At 39.9% G+C, this 15,353-nt stretch overlaps 1 protein-coding gene across 8 annotated transcripts in view; it reads right to left on the minus strand.

The window, feature by feature from the left end:
- Nucleotides 1-483: 483 nt before the first annotated feature.
- EPS15L1 (epidermal growth factor receptor pathway substrate 15 like 1) overlaps nt 484-15,353 on the minus strand; it is a 323,253-nt gene continuing 308,383 nt past the window's right edge. For 7 of the 8 annotated variants that reach the window (XM_077252909.1, XM_077252893.1, XM_077252875.1 and 4 more), the window contains 2 exons: nt 15,139-15,344; nt 484-3,019 (listed from right to left, as the gene is read on the minus strand). In XM_077252909.1, the coding sequence (XP_077109024.1) occupies nt 2,873-3,019; nt 15,139-15,344 (353 nt within the window). In that variant the 3' untranslated portion in view covers nt 484-2,872. Of the gene's footprint in view, nt 3,020-12,945; nt 15,345-15,353 lie in introns of those variants that run through there. The other variant, XM_077252919.1, reaches the window with a different exon arrangement.

Consider the following 15,353-nt stretch of genomic DNA (forward strand, 5'->3'; position numbering starts at 1 on the left):
ACAGTCAGACACAGCCATTACACAGTACACAGCAGGGGCACATTTATAAGATTAGCTCAGCACAGGAACATTTTATTTAAAAACCCTTCCAATTGTGGAAATTATTATTATTCCAAGATCTAGTGAATAAAGTGGATTTGGAAAACCCATTTAAGGCAAACGTGTCAATTTACAATATTTTCTTCAGCACCTAATAGTAGTTCAAGTATTTAGCCCATGTAAATAAGAATAGCACTCTGTTTGAGTAGTCCTATTGCACAAGATAGATTGTGATACATGTCGATTATTATATGTAAGGCTGTGTGCAGTATTTTCAGACTCTAGTGTGTGTCCCAAACAAAAAAAGTAGACACAAAGTATCTGTGACATTTAATAAGCATGCTGTGAAATATGTAGGAGGCATTTTTTTCCTGACCTGCATCGATAAGAAAAATAATGTCAAACAGCAAACAACTAAAAAAAACCAGACCACCAGAGGGACAATTTCCAAAAAGTAATATTTCATTTATTATATTAAAACAATAACATTTCTCTTATATTAAACAATAGACACACAACGGATTAATGTTTCATATATTATCCCTTCCTTTGCCCTAACAGCTATTTTGATTTCTAGTTTTCTGGTATAATGGGGGTACTGTGGATAGGATGAGAGGGAGCATTTGACAAACTTGGCATGTGATGCTATAGATCATCGTGCAAGGGCATTTCTCAACCAAAGACAAATGTGCAGAGATGCATAATAGCCTGTGTAGCACTTCCAGAGAGAGGCACGACTTGCACATGGCTTACAAATGTCAATAACTAAAAAAACAAACAGCTAGAGTTTGGTAAGAGGAACGCATGGGCTGAAGTAGCAGAAGGCTGCTGACAGATGACTATACTGCCTGCAAAGAAGTTACCCAAGTATACATTTTCTGCATGTTCCCATGAGTTTGCTTGAATGCGTCGCCTATCAAGTACATGTGCATTTGACATAATTATGAAGGCTGATAGGAGATCTCTACTTGAACTATTAGTGCTAAGTTTATATTCTTCATTTGTCAGCCTAATATAGTGATATGTTGTAATAGGTGCACGTAATAAAGTGCCTGAGTCTCTACGCTTCACTGATACACACAATATGCACAGCTTGATAAATCCAGCCATATGTCAACATGCGCTAGTAGAATTAAATCTAGAATATATGAAATAAGTGCTTTGTTATTGCATTTGATTCAAATGCAAGACAAGGTCATATTCAGAAGGGATGTGCATATCATATTAAGGCTGTTTTACTACCCATAACAAGAACTCGTTCTACCTGAAAGTAGAGAGAAGATGGACTGTAGATTAAAAGAAAATACCCACAGTCATCTGTAGGTGTGAGGTTTGCATGTAACTTCTAAGCAAATATCTCTTGACCACAGCAATAAAACCACAAGAGGAATATAGGGGTACATATAAGGGTACCAGTTAACTGTTCGTTGAACAGTTAACACTTAAAAATCTGCATCATTTTTTCACAGCTTTTAAATAAGAGCTAAGAAGAGACATATTAAAAGTCCAGCAACCAAAACCACCCAAAAACAACTCTGGGTTTGAGCAATAATAAACATTGAAGCAGACGTGTTACAGCTGAATCACCGGTATGTATCTCACATGGACACAGCATGTTTTCATGCTTCATTTTGTGCACACATTTATTACCTGCTGTATTTAGGGTTGGCGTACCCACAATACTAATGATGACAGTGTAAAGCAAATTCGCACAGTAAGTTAGTTAGAAAAACATTTAAGTTGTCTGTCAGATCACATTTGATAGTTTAATGGCTGGCAGCTTTCAGCAGCTGGATACCAACTTCTTACATGTTAAACCAACACACCCCATCCGATAGTAGTGGTGGCAATGCTTGTAATGGAATCCTGGGCTTATAACTTAAATATGTCCTTATTTATTATAGGGCAAGAACATAATAAACTTTGTTTGGTCCCACAGAGAAGAAGCCAGTATTAAAATGTACAGGCAACATTTTAAAGAATTAAAAACAATATTAATTTAATAATACTCTTAAAAGGTAGTGTCACGCCAATACCTTGTACCATGGCTTTTAAAGACAAGTCTGCATCTATATCATCCATTTCCATGGAGTGATGCTATATGGGATTGTGGAATCCTAAGAAAACACATGGATTATTGCAGATCAAGAGATTATTTATGTCATGTTTTAACATCCTAAAACCACAGTGAAACAAAGCACCCAGATAACATACAGAACATAGAGTAATGAGAGCGTCCATAGGGCCAACATATTATAGTTATACCTTACATGAAAAATAAAGAATATGTTACGCTTCTAAACCCTGCACCGATGCAATACTTTTCCTTTTGATTCTCATTGTTCCAATTTCTTGGCATAAAAGCTGCCACTATCACTGTGCTCCTGAAATAGCTGCCCTTATGCCCTAAAGATTCCTAATGCAATCCAAATTAATATTGGACCACTAAAATATAATATTCAGCTTCCATGTATGGTATTATGGATCTGTTGGAGGAAATATGTTAAATGGAAAATTTAGCAAAAAAAAAATGTAACAAATACATACTTTCACATACATCACAAATAAAATAAACAGACATAAATTGAGATGCATAAACAGTTTCCCAAGTGGAGATATTTCCAGAGGAATATTTCCATTAACAGACGGTGGATGAGTGATGTCACTGCTTCCCAGTGAATAGCTAGCTTACAAATTAATGATGTCGATAAAGATGGTGGATTCAGCATTCAACTCCCTCTCTTGTTTTTTGTTTTCTGAGAGTAAAGTTGTCATATAGTTGGCATTACTGTCACATTTACACAGGAAGTATGGGTGCAGAAGGGTGTAGTTCTCAAGAGCTGGGCATTTCTGCTTTGCTGAGAGCAATAGCTAACTCCAGATCCTCTTGTTCCTGGCGCTTTAATCGGTCTAGTCTCTCCTTCTCTGCCCGTTGGCTTTCTCGTTTGGCCCATGCTAGTTGCTGCTCCTCGTTCCCAAACTGTGGGATATGAAAATGAAAAAAATAAATAAATAAAAAATCAGCCATTCTGCCCTTCAACTCCTGAGCATTTTACACAATAATAATAATCAGCCGGAAAGCCTATTCTCCATCCTCTTAAAATTGAGACCATTTGTCACCATATCAGTCTCATGTACAGAATTTGATATACTGCAATTTAAAGGATGATACCCACACAAACACAACATAAGGGCAACCTACACACGGTTAAATTATAAAAACTAATAAAACTAACAGGCCCTTTCATCAAGTACTATTTGGTTATAAACTTCATGGTATGACTGACAGAATGGTCTAGAACCATGGGCAGACATACCATTGGTCCAACCTATGCAGCTGCACAGGGGCTCAAGAGGTAAGAGGGCCTAGTTCTACCTCCAAGCAGGTTCTGTCAAAGACACAACTACTGGACTGCAAAGGGCCCATATATTGTTCTTGCACAAAGGCCCTTTTGTGTTTGTGTCCTTCCCATCAGAAAGGATTTTAATACAGGGAAGCAATTACAGTTACGGCTATTCCTGGATATTCAGTACAGTGGCAGATTCTAGCAAAAATAAAAGTGTGAGTGATGACTGCCCTTATATGCGTCACATTTCCTAAACTTATACTGGAATTAACCCCTTCCCGCCGCGGCCCTTTTTCGCTTTTGCGTTTTCCGCTCCCCTCCTTCCCAGAGCCATAATTCTTTTATTTTTCCGTCAATATGGCCACGTGAGGGCTTATTTTTTGCGGGACGAGTTGTACTTTTGAACGACACCATTGGTTTTACCATGTCTTGTACTAGAAAACGGGAAAAAAATTCCAAGTGTGGTGAAATTGCAAAAAAAAGTGCAATCCCACACTTGGTTTTTGTTTGGCTTTTTTTGTAGCTTCTCTAAACGCTAAAACTGACCTGATATTATGATTCTCCAGGTAATTGCGAGTTCATAGACACCAAACATGTCTAGGTTATTTTTTATCTAAATGTTGAAAAAATTTCATAACTTTGCTAAAAAAAAAAAAAAAGAAAAAAGCGCCATTTTCCGATACCCGTAGAGTCTGATCTGGGGTCAGGTGAGGGCTTATTTTTTGCATGCCAAGCTGATGTTTTTAATGATACCACTTTTGTGCAGATATGTTCTTTTGTTCGCCCGTTATTGCATTTTAATGCAATGTTGCGGCGATCGAAAAAACAATTCTGGCGTTTAAAATTTTTTTTCTCGCTACGCTGTTTAGCGATCAGGTTAATGCTTTTTTTATTGATAGATCAGGCGATTCTGAACGCGGCAATACCAAATATGTGTAGGTTTGATTTTTTATTGTTTTATTTAGGATGGGGCGAAAGGGGGGCGATTTAAACTTTTATATTTTTATTTTTTTCACATTTTTAAAAACATTTTTGTTCAACTTGTGCCATGCTTCAATAGCCTCCATGGGAGGCTAGAAGCTGGCACCACTCGATCGGCTCAGCTACATAGCAGCGATCATCAGATCGCTGCTTTGTAGCTGAAATGCAGGCTTGCTATGAGCGCCGACCACAGGGGGGCGCTCACAGCAGGCCGGCATCAGTAACCATAGAGGTCTCAAGGACCTCTATGGTTACTGTCCTGACACATCGCCGACCCCCGATCATGTGACGGGGGTCGGCGATGCGCTCATTTCCGGCCGCGCGTCCGGAAGCAGTAGTTAAATGCCGCTGTCAGCGTTTGACAGCGGCATTTAACAGGTTAATAGCGGCGGGTGAATCGCGATTTCACCCGCCGCTATTGCACACACATGTCAGCTATACAATACAGCTGACATGTCGCGACTTTGATGTGGGCTCAGCGCCGGAACCCGCATCAAAGGGGGAGACACGACATGCGCTATACTAGTACGGCGCATGTTGTGAAAGGGTTAATGTCTTGACCAAAAACTTTTCAGAGGGGTTAAATATATTTCAGCAAAGAAAAGACACCAGAATGAGAAAATGCTGCACACTGCACAAATAGGTAGATATTTGATTTGTAACATGTTCCCAGCTTAGTACAGATGGGTGACAGATTATTTTTAAAATCCCCAAAATATTGGTAGCGGACAAAAGCATACAACACCCTAAATTATATTAGACCTAATGGAGAAAACTTTAGAGGCATTCCTTTAGAATGATACAGAATTGTGTACTTTATTGTGAAGGCAATCCACGTGTAATCATATGACATTTCGGTCTTTATAATTGACATTCACCTAGTGTAGAACGGAAGGAAAGAAATGATGTAAAGCAGTACTCGGGAAGCTGCGAATTTTCAAATTTTCAATTTAAAGTACCCTTTAAACTGCTCATCTCAAATCTTGTAATGCCCTTATTCACAACACATACATTTTAGTTCTGTTTTAGGTTTTAGTAACCAGTGCTTAGAGTAATTTTAAGGACAACAGTTATACATAATTCAGCTAGTTTTACCTTACGTAGTTGTCCCTTTCTATCTGAAAATTCATAGTATACTTCTCTTCATTTAGGTCATGTAACCAAATGGCGATTGCCCTGGGAAATTACATGCCTTCATGATCTCTTTATGGGGGTCACCATTTCAGTTACCAGGAAGAAGTGCTTGCATGATGAAATTGAATGGTATGTACCACACACTTTCTCCATAGGGAGGGAGAGAAACAAATATCACAGCTAATGATGAATACAGTGGGTACGGAAAGTATTCATACCCCTTTAAAATTTTCATTGCAGCCATTTGGTTAATTCAAAAAAGTTCATTTTTTTTCTCATTAATGTATACTCTGCACCCCATCTTGACTGAAAAAAATAACCCAGAAATGTAATAATTTTTACAAATTTATTAAACAAAAAAACTGAAATATCACATGGTCATAAGTATTCAGACCCTTTGCTCAGTATTGAGTATAAGCACCCTTTTGAGCTAGTACAGACATGAGTCTTCTTGGGAATGATGCAACAAGTTTTTCACACCTGGATTTGGGGATCCTCTGCCATTCTTTCTTGCAGATCCTCTCCAGTTCCGTCAGGTTGGATGGTGAACGTTGGAGGACAGCCATTTTCAGGTCTCTCCAGAGATGCTCAATTGGGTTTAGGTCAGGGCTCTGGCTGGGCCAGTGAAGAATGGTCACAGAGTTGTTCTGAAGCCACTCTTTTGTTATGTTAGCTGTGTGCTTAGGGTCATTGTCTTGTTGGAAGGTGAACCTTCGGCCAAGTCTGAGGTCCAGAGCACTCTGGAAGAGGTTTTCATCCAGGATCTCTCTGTACTTGGCCGCATTCATGTTTCCTTCAATGACAACCAGTCGTCCTGTCCCCCATAGCATGATGCTGCCACCACCATGTTTTACTATGGAGATTGTATTGGGCAGGTGATGAGCAATGCCTGGTTTTCTCCACACATACCACTTAGAATTATCACCAAAAAAGATCTACCTTTGTCTCATCAGACCAGAGAATCTTATTTCTCATAGTCGGAGTCCTTCATACGTTTTTTAGCAAACTCTCTGCAGGCTTTCATATGTCTTGCACTGAGGAGAAGCTTCCGTTGGGACACTCTACCATAAAGGCCTGACAGGTGGAGGGCTGCAGTGATAGTTGACTTTGGTGAACTTTCTCCCATCTCTCTACTGCATCTCTGGAGCTCAGCCACAGTGACCTTGGGGTTCTTCTTTACCTCTCTCACCAAGGTTCTTCTCCCATGACTGCTCTTCTCCCATGACTGCTCAGTTTAGCTGGATGACCAGGTCTAGGAAAATCCATTTAAGGATTATGGAGGCCACTGTGCTCTTAGGAACCTTGAGTACTGCAGAAATTCTGCTGTAACCTTGGCCAGATCTGCCTTGCCACAATTCTGTCTCTGAGCTCCTTGGCCAGTTCCTTTGACCTCATGAGTCTCATTTGGTCTGACATGCACTGTGAGGTCTTTTATAGACAGGTTTGTGCCTTGAAAATCAAGTCCTATCAGTTTAATTAAACACAGCTGGACTCCAATGATGGAGTAGAACCATCTCAAGGAGGATCTCAAGGAAATGGACAGCATGTGACTTAAATATGAGTGTTTTGAGCAAAGGGTCTGAATTATGACCATGTGATATTTCAGTTTTTCTTTTTATTAAATTTGCAAAAATGTCTACATTCCTGCTTTTATTCACTCAAGATGGGGTGCAGAGGGTAGTGTGAAAAAATGAACTTTTTGAATTTACCAAATGGCTACAATGAAACAAAGATTTAAAATTTTAAAGGGGTCTGAATACTTTCCGTAACCACTGTATTACGCAGCTAGTGTCGCACAGTTATAATGCAAAGGATCACAGTTCTCACTCCTCACCATATACTGATAATCTATTAGTTTATTTAGGAGAATATAAAAGGGAGGATAAGCACACAGTTACCACAGCAGTTAGACATGTTACTCGCTCTAGCTGCCCATGAGATGCTGTGCTGATGCATCAGCGACTGATAGTAGAGCATAGAGAAGGAAGAAAAGTAAAATTCAGTATTGAGTCTGAAGAAAAGAAAACAAAGATTTGAAATGCAGGAAGTAAGTACATTATATATAGGAGAAATGTAGATCGAGATAGGCAAGGAGGAGGGGCAGAGAAGCAAAAAAAATCTGGAGTTGAGTAGGTTTTTTAAGTCATGAAAATTAACACTCTCTTTGACTGCATTATCTAGAGTACATTGAAAAGTAGAAATCTACTTTTCCAACATCCTGGAGAAAGAATATAGGTGAGACTTTCACGTTAAAGTGCACCAATATGGTAGGCTAATCCTGCATTCAAAATTGTTATCGCTTCGACAGGACAACTAGTTCATGTATAAACCGGTAATCCCATTTTCACTATTTCAATTTTAATTTTTTAAACGGTACTGGCAAAGTGAGCAGACACTGATTGATAGCTATATTCAATACCTATCATGTACTGTAATACGATTTGCTAATACAGCATCTCAAGTAAGGAATGTGATGAAATCCAAATATCTGAGGTTTTGTAGCTTGCATTTGTCTTGTCACCTGCCTTTCTCCTTTCTAAAGGAAGACAAAATTTCAATTGTCTTCAGAGGAAGAAAAGGAAATTGGGTTCAGGGTAGGAAACTGGGATCTTGAAGGAAGCAGCTGCAAATACACAGAGCAAAGGATAATGAATATTTTGGAATGTCTGAGACTTAACTGCTTACTTTCAACCAAAGATCATTTCAATGCTTTAATATTAAAGCAGTTTCCTAGAAGTAAAAACATATTTATTCCTATCAGCTTAAGATGGGCAAAAATAATAAACTCAGTTGTTTTTCCCCTTTCTTTGCTCCAATGGTACCGCTCTAACAGACCTCTGGCCATTTTTTAAATGCTGCAGTGATGTCTTAATTAATGACTAGAATGTAGATCAATGATGCTGCCACCCAGTGGTTTCAGCGGCTTGTGCCATCTCTATATCAGCATCACCACTGAGCTCAGTGATTGGCTGTAGTGCAGGAGCTGTGATGTCACCGCTGCAGTCTGTTAATAAAGACTTGAGCACTAGAAGAGACGTTGCTGGACCTGGGTAGGTGAAATAACAGCAGAGTTTATTATTTTCACCTATCTGCAGCCAATAAAAATAATAAAAATAAATGACTGCAAGAAAACCACTTTAAAGAGTGATAATTACTGTACTGTCTTCTCAGTTGTGAAATCTTTGTACTGTTTTAATGAACAAGAAACAAAAGCATGACGTGCCCAAACATCAAGTCAGAACAAATCAATTTCTTACCTTGCATGTCTTTCGGCTTTCAGGAGTGATGCAAACACCACATGTGCTATGGAAAATTTGCCCGTTATGTTGTACATTTGGGGCAAATTTATAACTAACGCAATTGTATAGTGCTATGTAAATATAGATTATTATCAGGACTGTTCAGCTCTTCACATCAGTGTGCATTTGATTCCACATGCCATCATTTGAAAGAAAAGTAGGGTCAACGTTAAGATGTCTGCTGGCTGAATTGTGCTACACCGCAGAGGATACTAAGAGCATTTGGCCTTAAATTGGCCATACATGCTTAAATCTTCTACTTACAGTTTCTGACAGGTCTCTATATCGTGTGAAAAATATGTGAAAGTGCAATTATTGTTTAAACAACCTCTTTCTAAAATACCAACCAGGGAGCTGAAAAAAAGGAATTCTGGTTCAGTGGACCACTTATTTAGAGCTTCAGGAGGGGTTTAATGTGAAATACCACATGATCCGGAACCTATTTCTTTTCATCCCCATTTGGGACTTTTAGAGCATGTTTCACAAGTCTAATTGTTCCCATCAATATAACCAAAGTACTGTATATACTCGAGTATAAGCCGAGAATTTCAGCCCATTTCAGGAGTCGGCAGGGGAGGTGGAGCGGCAGCTATCTAATCATACTCACCTGCTCTTGGCGCTTTCTCTGCAGGTCCCTGGGGTTCTTCGGGCGCTGACAGCTTCTTCCTGTATTGAGCGGTCACATGGTACCGCTCATTACAGTAATGAATATGGACCCGACTCCACTCCCATAGGGGTGGAGCTGCATATTCATTACTGTAATGAGCGGTACCATGTGACCGCTCAATACAGGAAGAAGCTTGTCAGCGCCCGAAGAACCAGGGACCTGCAGAGAAAGCGCCAAGAGCAGGTGAGTATGATGGGGGCATATTTACCTGTCCCGCGTTCCACCGTTGGCGCCGCTCCGTCTTCCGCGTCCTCTGCAGTGAGGCTCAGGTCAGAGGGTGCGATGACAAGATTAGTGTGCGCCCCGCCCTCTGCCTGAACAGTCAGTGCAGAGGACGCAGAAGACACAGCGGCGCTCAGCGGTGGAACGGAGGACAGGTGACTATAGCAAGTGCCGGGGGCCTGAGGGACGAGAGGTGAGTATGTGACTTTTTTTTTTTGCAGTGTTATATGGGCCAAATATTTCTATAGAGCATCTTATGGGGCCATGTACAGCATTATATGGGGGCAAATATCTATGGAGCATCTTATGGGGCCATGTGCAGCATTATATGGGGCAAATATTTCTATAGAGCATCTTATGGGGCCATGTGCAGCATTATATGGGGGCAAATATCTCTATGGAGCATCTTATGGGGGAAATATTTCTATGGAGCATTTTATGGGGCCATGTGCAGCATTATATGGGGCAAATATCTCTATTGAGCATCTTATGAGGCCATAATCAGCATTTGTGCAGCACTGTATGGGGGAAAATGTCTCTATGAAGCATCTTATGGGGCCATTATTAACCTTTATGCAGGATTATATGGGGCATATTTTAATATAGAGCATCTTATGGGGCACATCATAAACTGTATGGAGCATTATATGGGGCGTATTTTGTATGGAGTATTATATGGGGCCCATCATGAACTGTATGGAGCATTATATGGGGCTCCTGATTCAATATGGATATTCAAAAACACTTAACCTACTGATGTCTCAATTAATTTTACTTTTATTGGAACCTATTTTTATTTTTGACATTTACCTGTAGCTGCTGCATTTTCCACCCTAGGCTTATACTCGAGTCATTAAGTTTTCCCAGTTTTTTGTGGCAAAACTAGGGGTCTCGGCTTATACTCGGATCGGCTTAGACTCAAGTATATACGGTATTACAAACAAGTTCTTAGTTAAAGAGGTCTGTCATAGTGACCAGTCAAGTAAGTCTTAATCCAAACACATCACAGCATTTAGTAAGATGGAAAATGAGTCACATTTTCATCACTCATGTTGTAATATGTACTACCTTACTTTTGCCATATCTAAATATCGAGACTTTGGTTTTACTCTTCCTTTTCAACCAATTAAATTTATATTAAACAGTTTTCTATCTGGAGTCTCTCTTAGGCTACACGTAACAGTAGAAACATTAAGCGACCCACAGAGGAATACACAAAGGGAGGGGAATGCTGAAGACTTTATCCATTTATTGAAAAAAAAACACACAAATTCTTATTGTATACATAAATACAACATAGCAAAGCAGACATGCAAGAAACAGTGAGTCTGAGCAGCAAAAGATGCAAATTGCAAGGTGGTTAAAACTGCAACCCAGAAAAGAAATAGTATGATTTAGCATCTAGTAAATAGTGGTCTGGACCCCCCATTCACTTCTTAACCCCTGCCCAGTCTAGAAGTATAATTATTGCGGAGTTTCCCACCAGGATTGGCATGGCTTTTCTTAATACATATTATTAAAAGGGTAAATGCATTGCTAGAACAGGAACAGACAAGTACATTGAACTAAAACATTCTGAGTCATATGAACTCCATTTTCCAAACAAAATAATCATATTTACGCTTATGGACTAAAAATTCTTTATTCCAGTATAAATGGGACCTGACCAGTGTAAGATTATCCAATATTACTTACAGGCAAGCAGACATCAGATAGAAATGAAAAACATAATCTATGGCTAGAGATTTATAAAGAAATTAAAGAAGCATTATAAATGCACGAGCGCTGCTCAATCTCACAGCGCCAGTCATTCAAGTCTAAAGACTGCTGTATTTTACTATACATATGATAGTAAATATGATACATATGATATACACTCACTATACTCATTAAAGCGTGTGTGTGTGCGTGTGTGTGTGTGTGTGTGTGTGTGTGTGTGTGTGTGTGTGTATGAATATGTATATAGTGGTATGCAAATCTATTCAAACCCTTGGCTTGTTTTTACCTATTTTGCTACATTACAACCTGTGTTTCAATATTTTTGTAATCCTATTTGTGTGTGATACATCAACACTAAATAGTATAAGTTAATGAAGTGAGAAAAATATAGGCATAAACTAACTTTATGGGATCAAATAACTAAAAATTGGCATGTGCATATGTATTCACCCCTTTTGCTATGAAGCCCCTAAAAAGTTCTAGTGGAAGCAATTACCTTCATAAGTCACATGCTTAGTGAAAGGAAGTCCACCTGTATGGAATCCAAGTGTCACATGGTCTGTCAGTATATACACACCTTTACTGAAAGACCACACTGGTTGCAACACCATTAAGCAAGAGGCACCACTAACCAAATAACACCATGAAGAAAAAGGAGATCTCCAAACAAGTCAGGGACAAAGTTGTTGAGAAGTACAAGTCAGGGTTGGGTTATAAAAAAATATCCCAATCTCTAATGTTCCCCCGGAGCACCATCAAATCCATTATCATCAAATGGAAAGAACATGGGACCACAACAAATCTGCCAAGAGAGAACTGCCCACCCAAACTTTCAGCCTGGGCAAGGAAAGCATTAATCAGAGTGGCAGCACAGAGACCTAAGGTAACCCTGAAGGAGCTGCAGAGTTTCCAAGCAGAGACTGGAGTATCTGTTCAAATGATCACAAATAATCCGTACACTTCATGGAGGTGGCCTTTATGGAAGAGTGGGAAGAAAAAGGCATTTACCTACACACAACATTTGTAAGGCTTATTTGAGTTTTCCAAAAGAAATCTGGGAGACTCCCTAAATGTATGAAGGAAGACGTTGTGGTCAGATGAATTTTTGGGACACCAAAGTAAACGCAATGTCTGGCTCCAAACGAACACAGCTTATCATTCCAAGAACACCATACCCACAGTGAAACATGCTAATGGCAGCATTGTGCTGTGGGGTTGATTTTCGGCAGCAAGCACAGAAAAAATGGTTTGAATTGATGGAAAGATGGATGTTACGAAAAACAGGTATATTCTTGAGCAAAACCTGTTTCAGTCTGTCAGTGATTTGAGACTGGGAAGGAGGTTCACCTTGCAACAAGACAGTGACCCAAAGCATACTGCTAAATCAACACTCAAGTGGTTTAAAGGGAACCTGTCACCTGAATTTGGCGGGACCAGTTTTGGGTCATATGGGCGGGGTTTTCGGGTGTTTGATTCACCCTTTCCTTACCCGCTGGCTGCATGCTGGACGCAATATTGGATTGAAGTTCATTCTCTGTCCTCCGGAGTACACGCCAGCTCAAGGCAATATTGCGGCCAGCATGCAGCCAGCGGGTAAGGAAAGGGTGAATCAAACACCCGAAAACCCCGCCCATATGACCCAAAACTGGTCCCGCCAAATTCAGGTGACAGGTTCCCTTTAAGGGGAAAGGTGTAAATGTTTTGGAGTGGAAAAGCCAAAGCCCAGACCTTAATCCAATTGAGAATCTGTGGACAGACTTGAAGATAGCTGTTCAGCAGAGGAAATCATCTAACTCAAAGGAGCTGGAATAGTTTTTCCTTGAGGAATTGGCAAAAATCCCAGTGGCAAGATGTGGAAAGCTCAGAGACTTATCCAAAGCGACTTGCAGCTGTAATTACCGCAAAAGCAGGCTCTACAAAGAACTGACTTTAGGGGGTGAATAGTTATGCACACTGAAATTTTCAGTTATTGTGTCCCATTTGTTGTGTGCTTCACAATAAAAAGAAAATGTTCAAAAAATGCCAAGGGGGTGAGTACTTTTGCATGCTACTGTATATGTGTGTGTATATGACATTCTGAAAACAGAGTTTTGAAATGGCCTATGTCAAAGGATATTTAACATACGGCAAATTTAATGCTTTGTTTTTTACTGGAGTAAATTTAATAAACAATTCAAGTTTGTTCACTAAACATGCAGATGGGTGAGATCTGCTTTGCATAGCACATTCGTATCTATATCCGTATACACACACACACACACACACTCTCACATGCAATATACTGTATACCCATACACAAGCTCTTGCAGGCAAAAAAAAAGGAAAAATAAAAAGGACAGAGGTATAAAGTACATGTTCAAGCAAGTTTTAACGAGAACCTGTCACCAGTTTTGTGACATAGCAGCTAAAAAAGATCACCTTATTCAGCGTCTGCGATGCATTCCCTAAATCCATGTATAACTCCAACTTCCTCAGTATAACGCTGAAAAACCTTTTCAATTTCTCCCACGCTGTATGGTAATCTTCTCAGTCTGTTCTGATGGGCGTGGTTTCAGGCCTCTCTATCCCTTCCATCGACTGTTGCTCGCCGTCCTGCTTCGCGGATGACGCCGCTTATTTCATTCACATCGCTGTGCGGCATCTCACGCCTGTTCAGAAATATTGCGTTTCGCACCTGCGCAGTATGCTTTGCCCAACTGCAGACAAAGCCGAAAAACAGAAGTGCCATGCGCTGGCACACACACTTCTGGCTCATGTACCGGAACTACATTTGCCAGCGAATGCGCAGTTCTGTTTTTTGGCTTTGCCCGCAGTTTGGCAGGCGCAGTATGTTGCATGGCAATGTGGATCGTTATCCATGTCAGGAGGATGGCGAGCAGACGCCTGGAGAAGGAATGCAGAGGCTCGAAACCACGCCCATCGTACTGGACTGAGAAGATTACCTTACAGTGCAGGAGAAATTAAAAAAGGTTTTCGGGAGTATACAAGGGGAGTCAGGGGGTTCTATAAGGATTTAGGGAATGCATAGCAGACGTTGAATAAGTTGATATTTTTAGCTGCTATTTCACAAAACTGGTGACAGGTTCCCTTTAAGAATATAGTTACCAGAGCACTAGAGCATTAAAATGTGACCCTGCTGTCGAATTTCCACTGTCATGCGCTGTGTAGATAGCTGTACAATTAGCCAGACATTACATACCCAGTGTGTAGGGAGATATACATACACTCTCTTAGATAATGTATACAGTACACAGCTAAAGCAATGATCCACAGACTTTGTACGAGTCCTACATAGGACCAATGCTCAATAAGTGAGGATAAAAATCGAGTCCAAATAAGTACTAGCCTGAATTGCTTTTTTTTTTTTTATTTTTTTTTTTAAGATAAGCCTAATCTATATTAGACCCAATGATGAAAAACACACTAAAAACAATAATGTAAACATAACACTTGTTGATCCAGGGACTTTACATAAAATGTATTCTTTTTCCAGACCACCCGTAATCTCAATAAAACAGAACACATCAACACAAATACATTAGGTATAAATAAAATTGGTTTGACAACAGGTTGATAATACAGAGCAAGCCGTGTAAGGATTATTGGTTTAGCTCTTTACAGTTGCATCTTTCCCAATACAAAAGAGCGATGAGCAGCATTATACTGGGCTACAGATTAATTAATGGGAACCAAGGCTTCTTTATACGAGGGGAGGGGAGATTCAACTTACAGAGCCAAAGTTTGCAAACCCGGCAGATGTTCCCTTAGAATGCTTCCCTGGTTGTGAGGTGGCAAAAGGGTCTTTCCCACTGAATGGGTCCGTAAAAGCCTTTCTGCTTTGAAAAGGATCTCCTGGTTCTGTCCCAAATGGCTGAAAGGGATCACTGGACTTCTGAAAATGTGTTGAACTTAGATGAGTGACAGGAGTATTCTTACCTAGAGACA

Source organism: Ranitomeya variabilis, chromosome 1, assembly GCF_051348905.1.
Source record: "Ranitomeya variabilis isolate aRanVar5 chromosome 1, aRanVar5.hap1, whole genome shotgun sequence".
In the NCBI taxonomy this organism is placed as follows: domain Eukaryota; kingdom Metazoa; phylum Chordata; class Amphibia; order Anura; family Dendrobatidae; genus Ranitomeya; species Ranitomeya variabilis.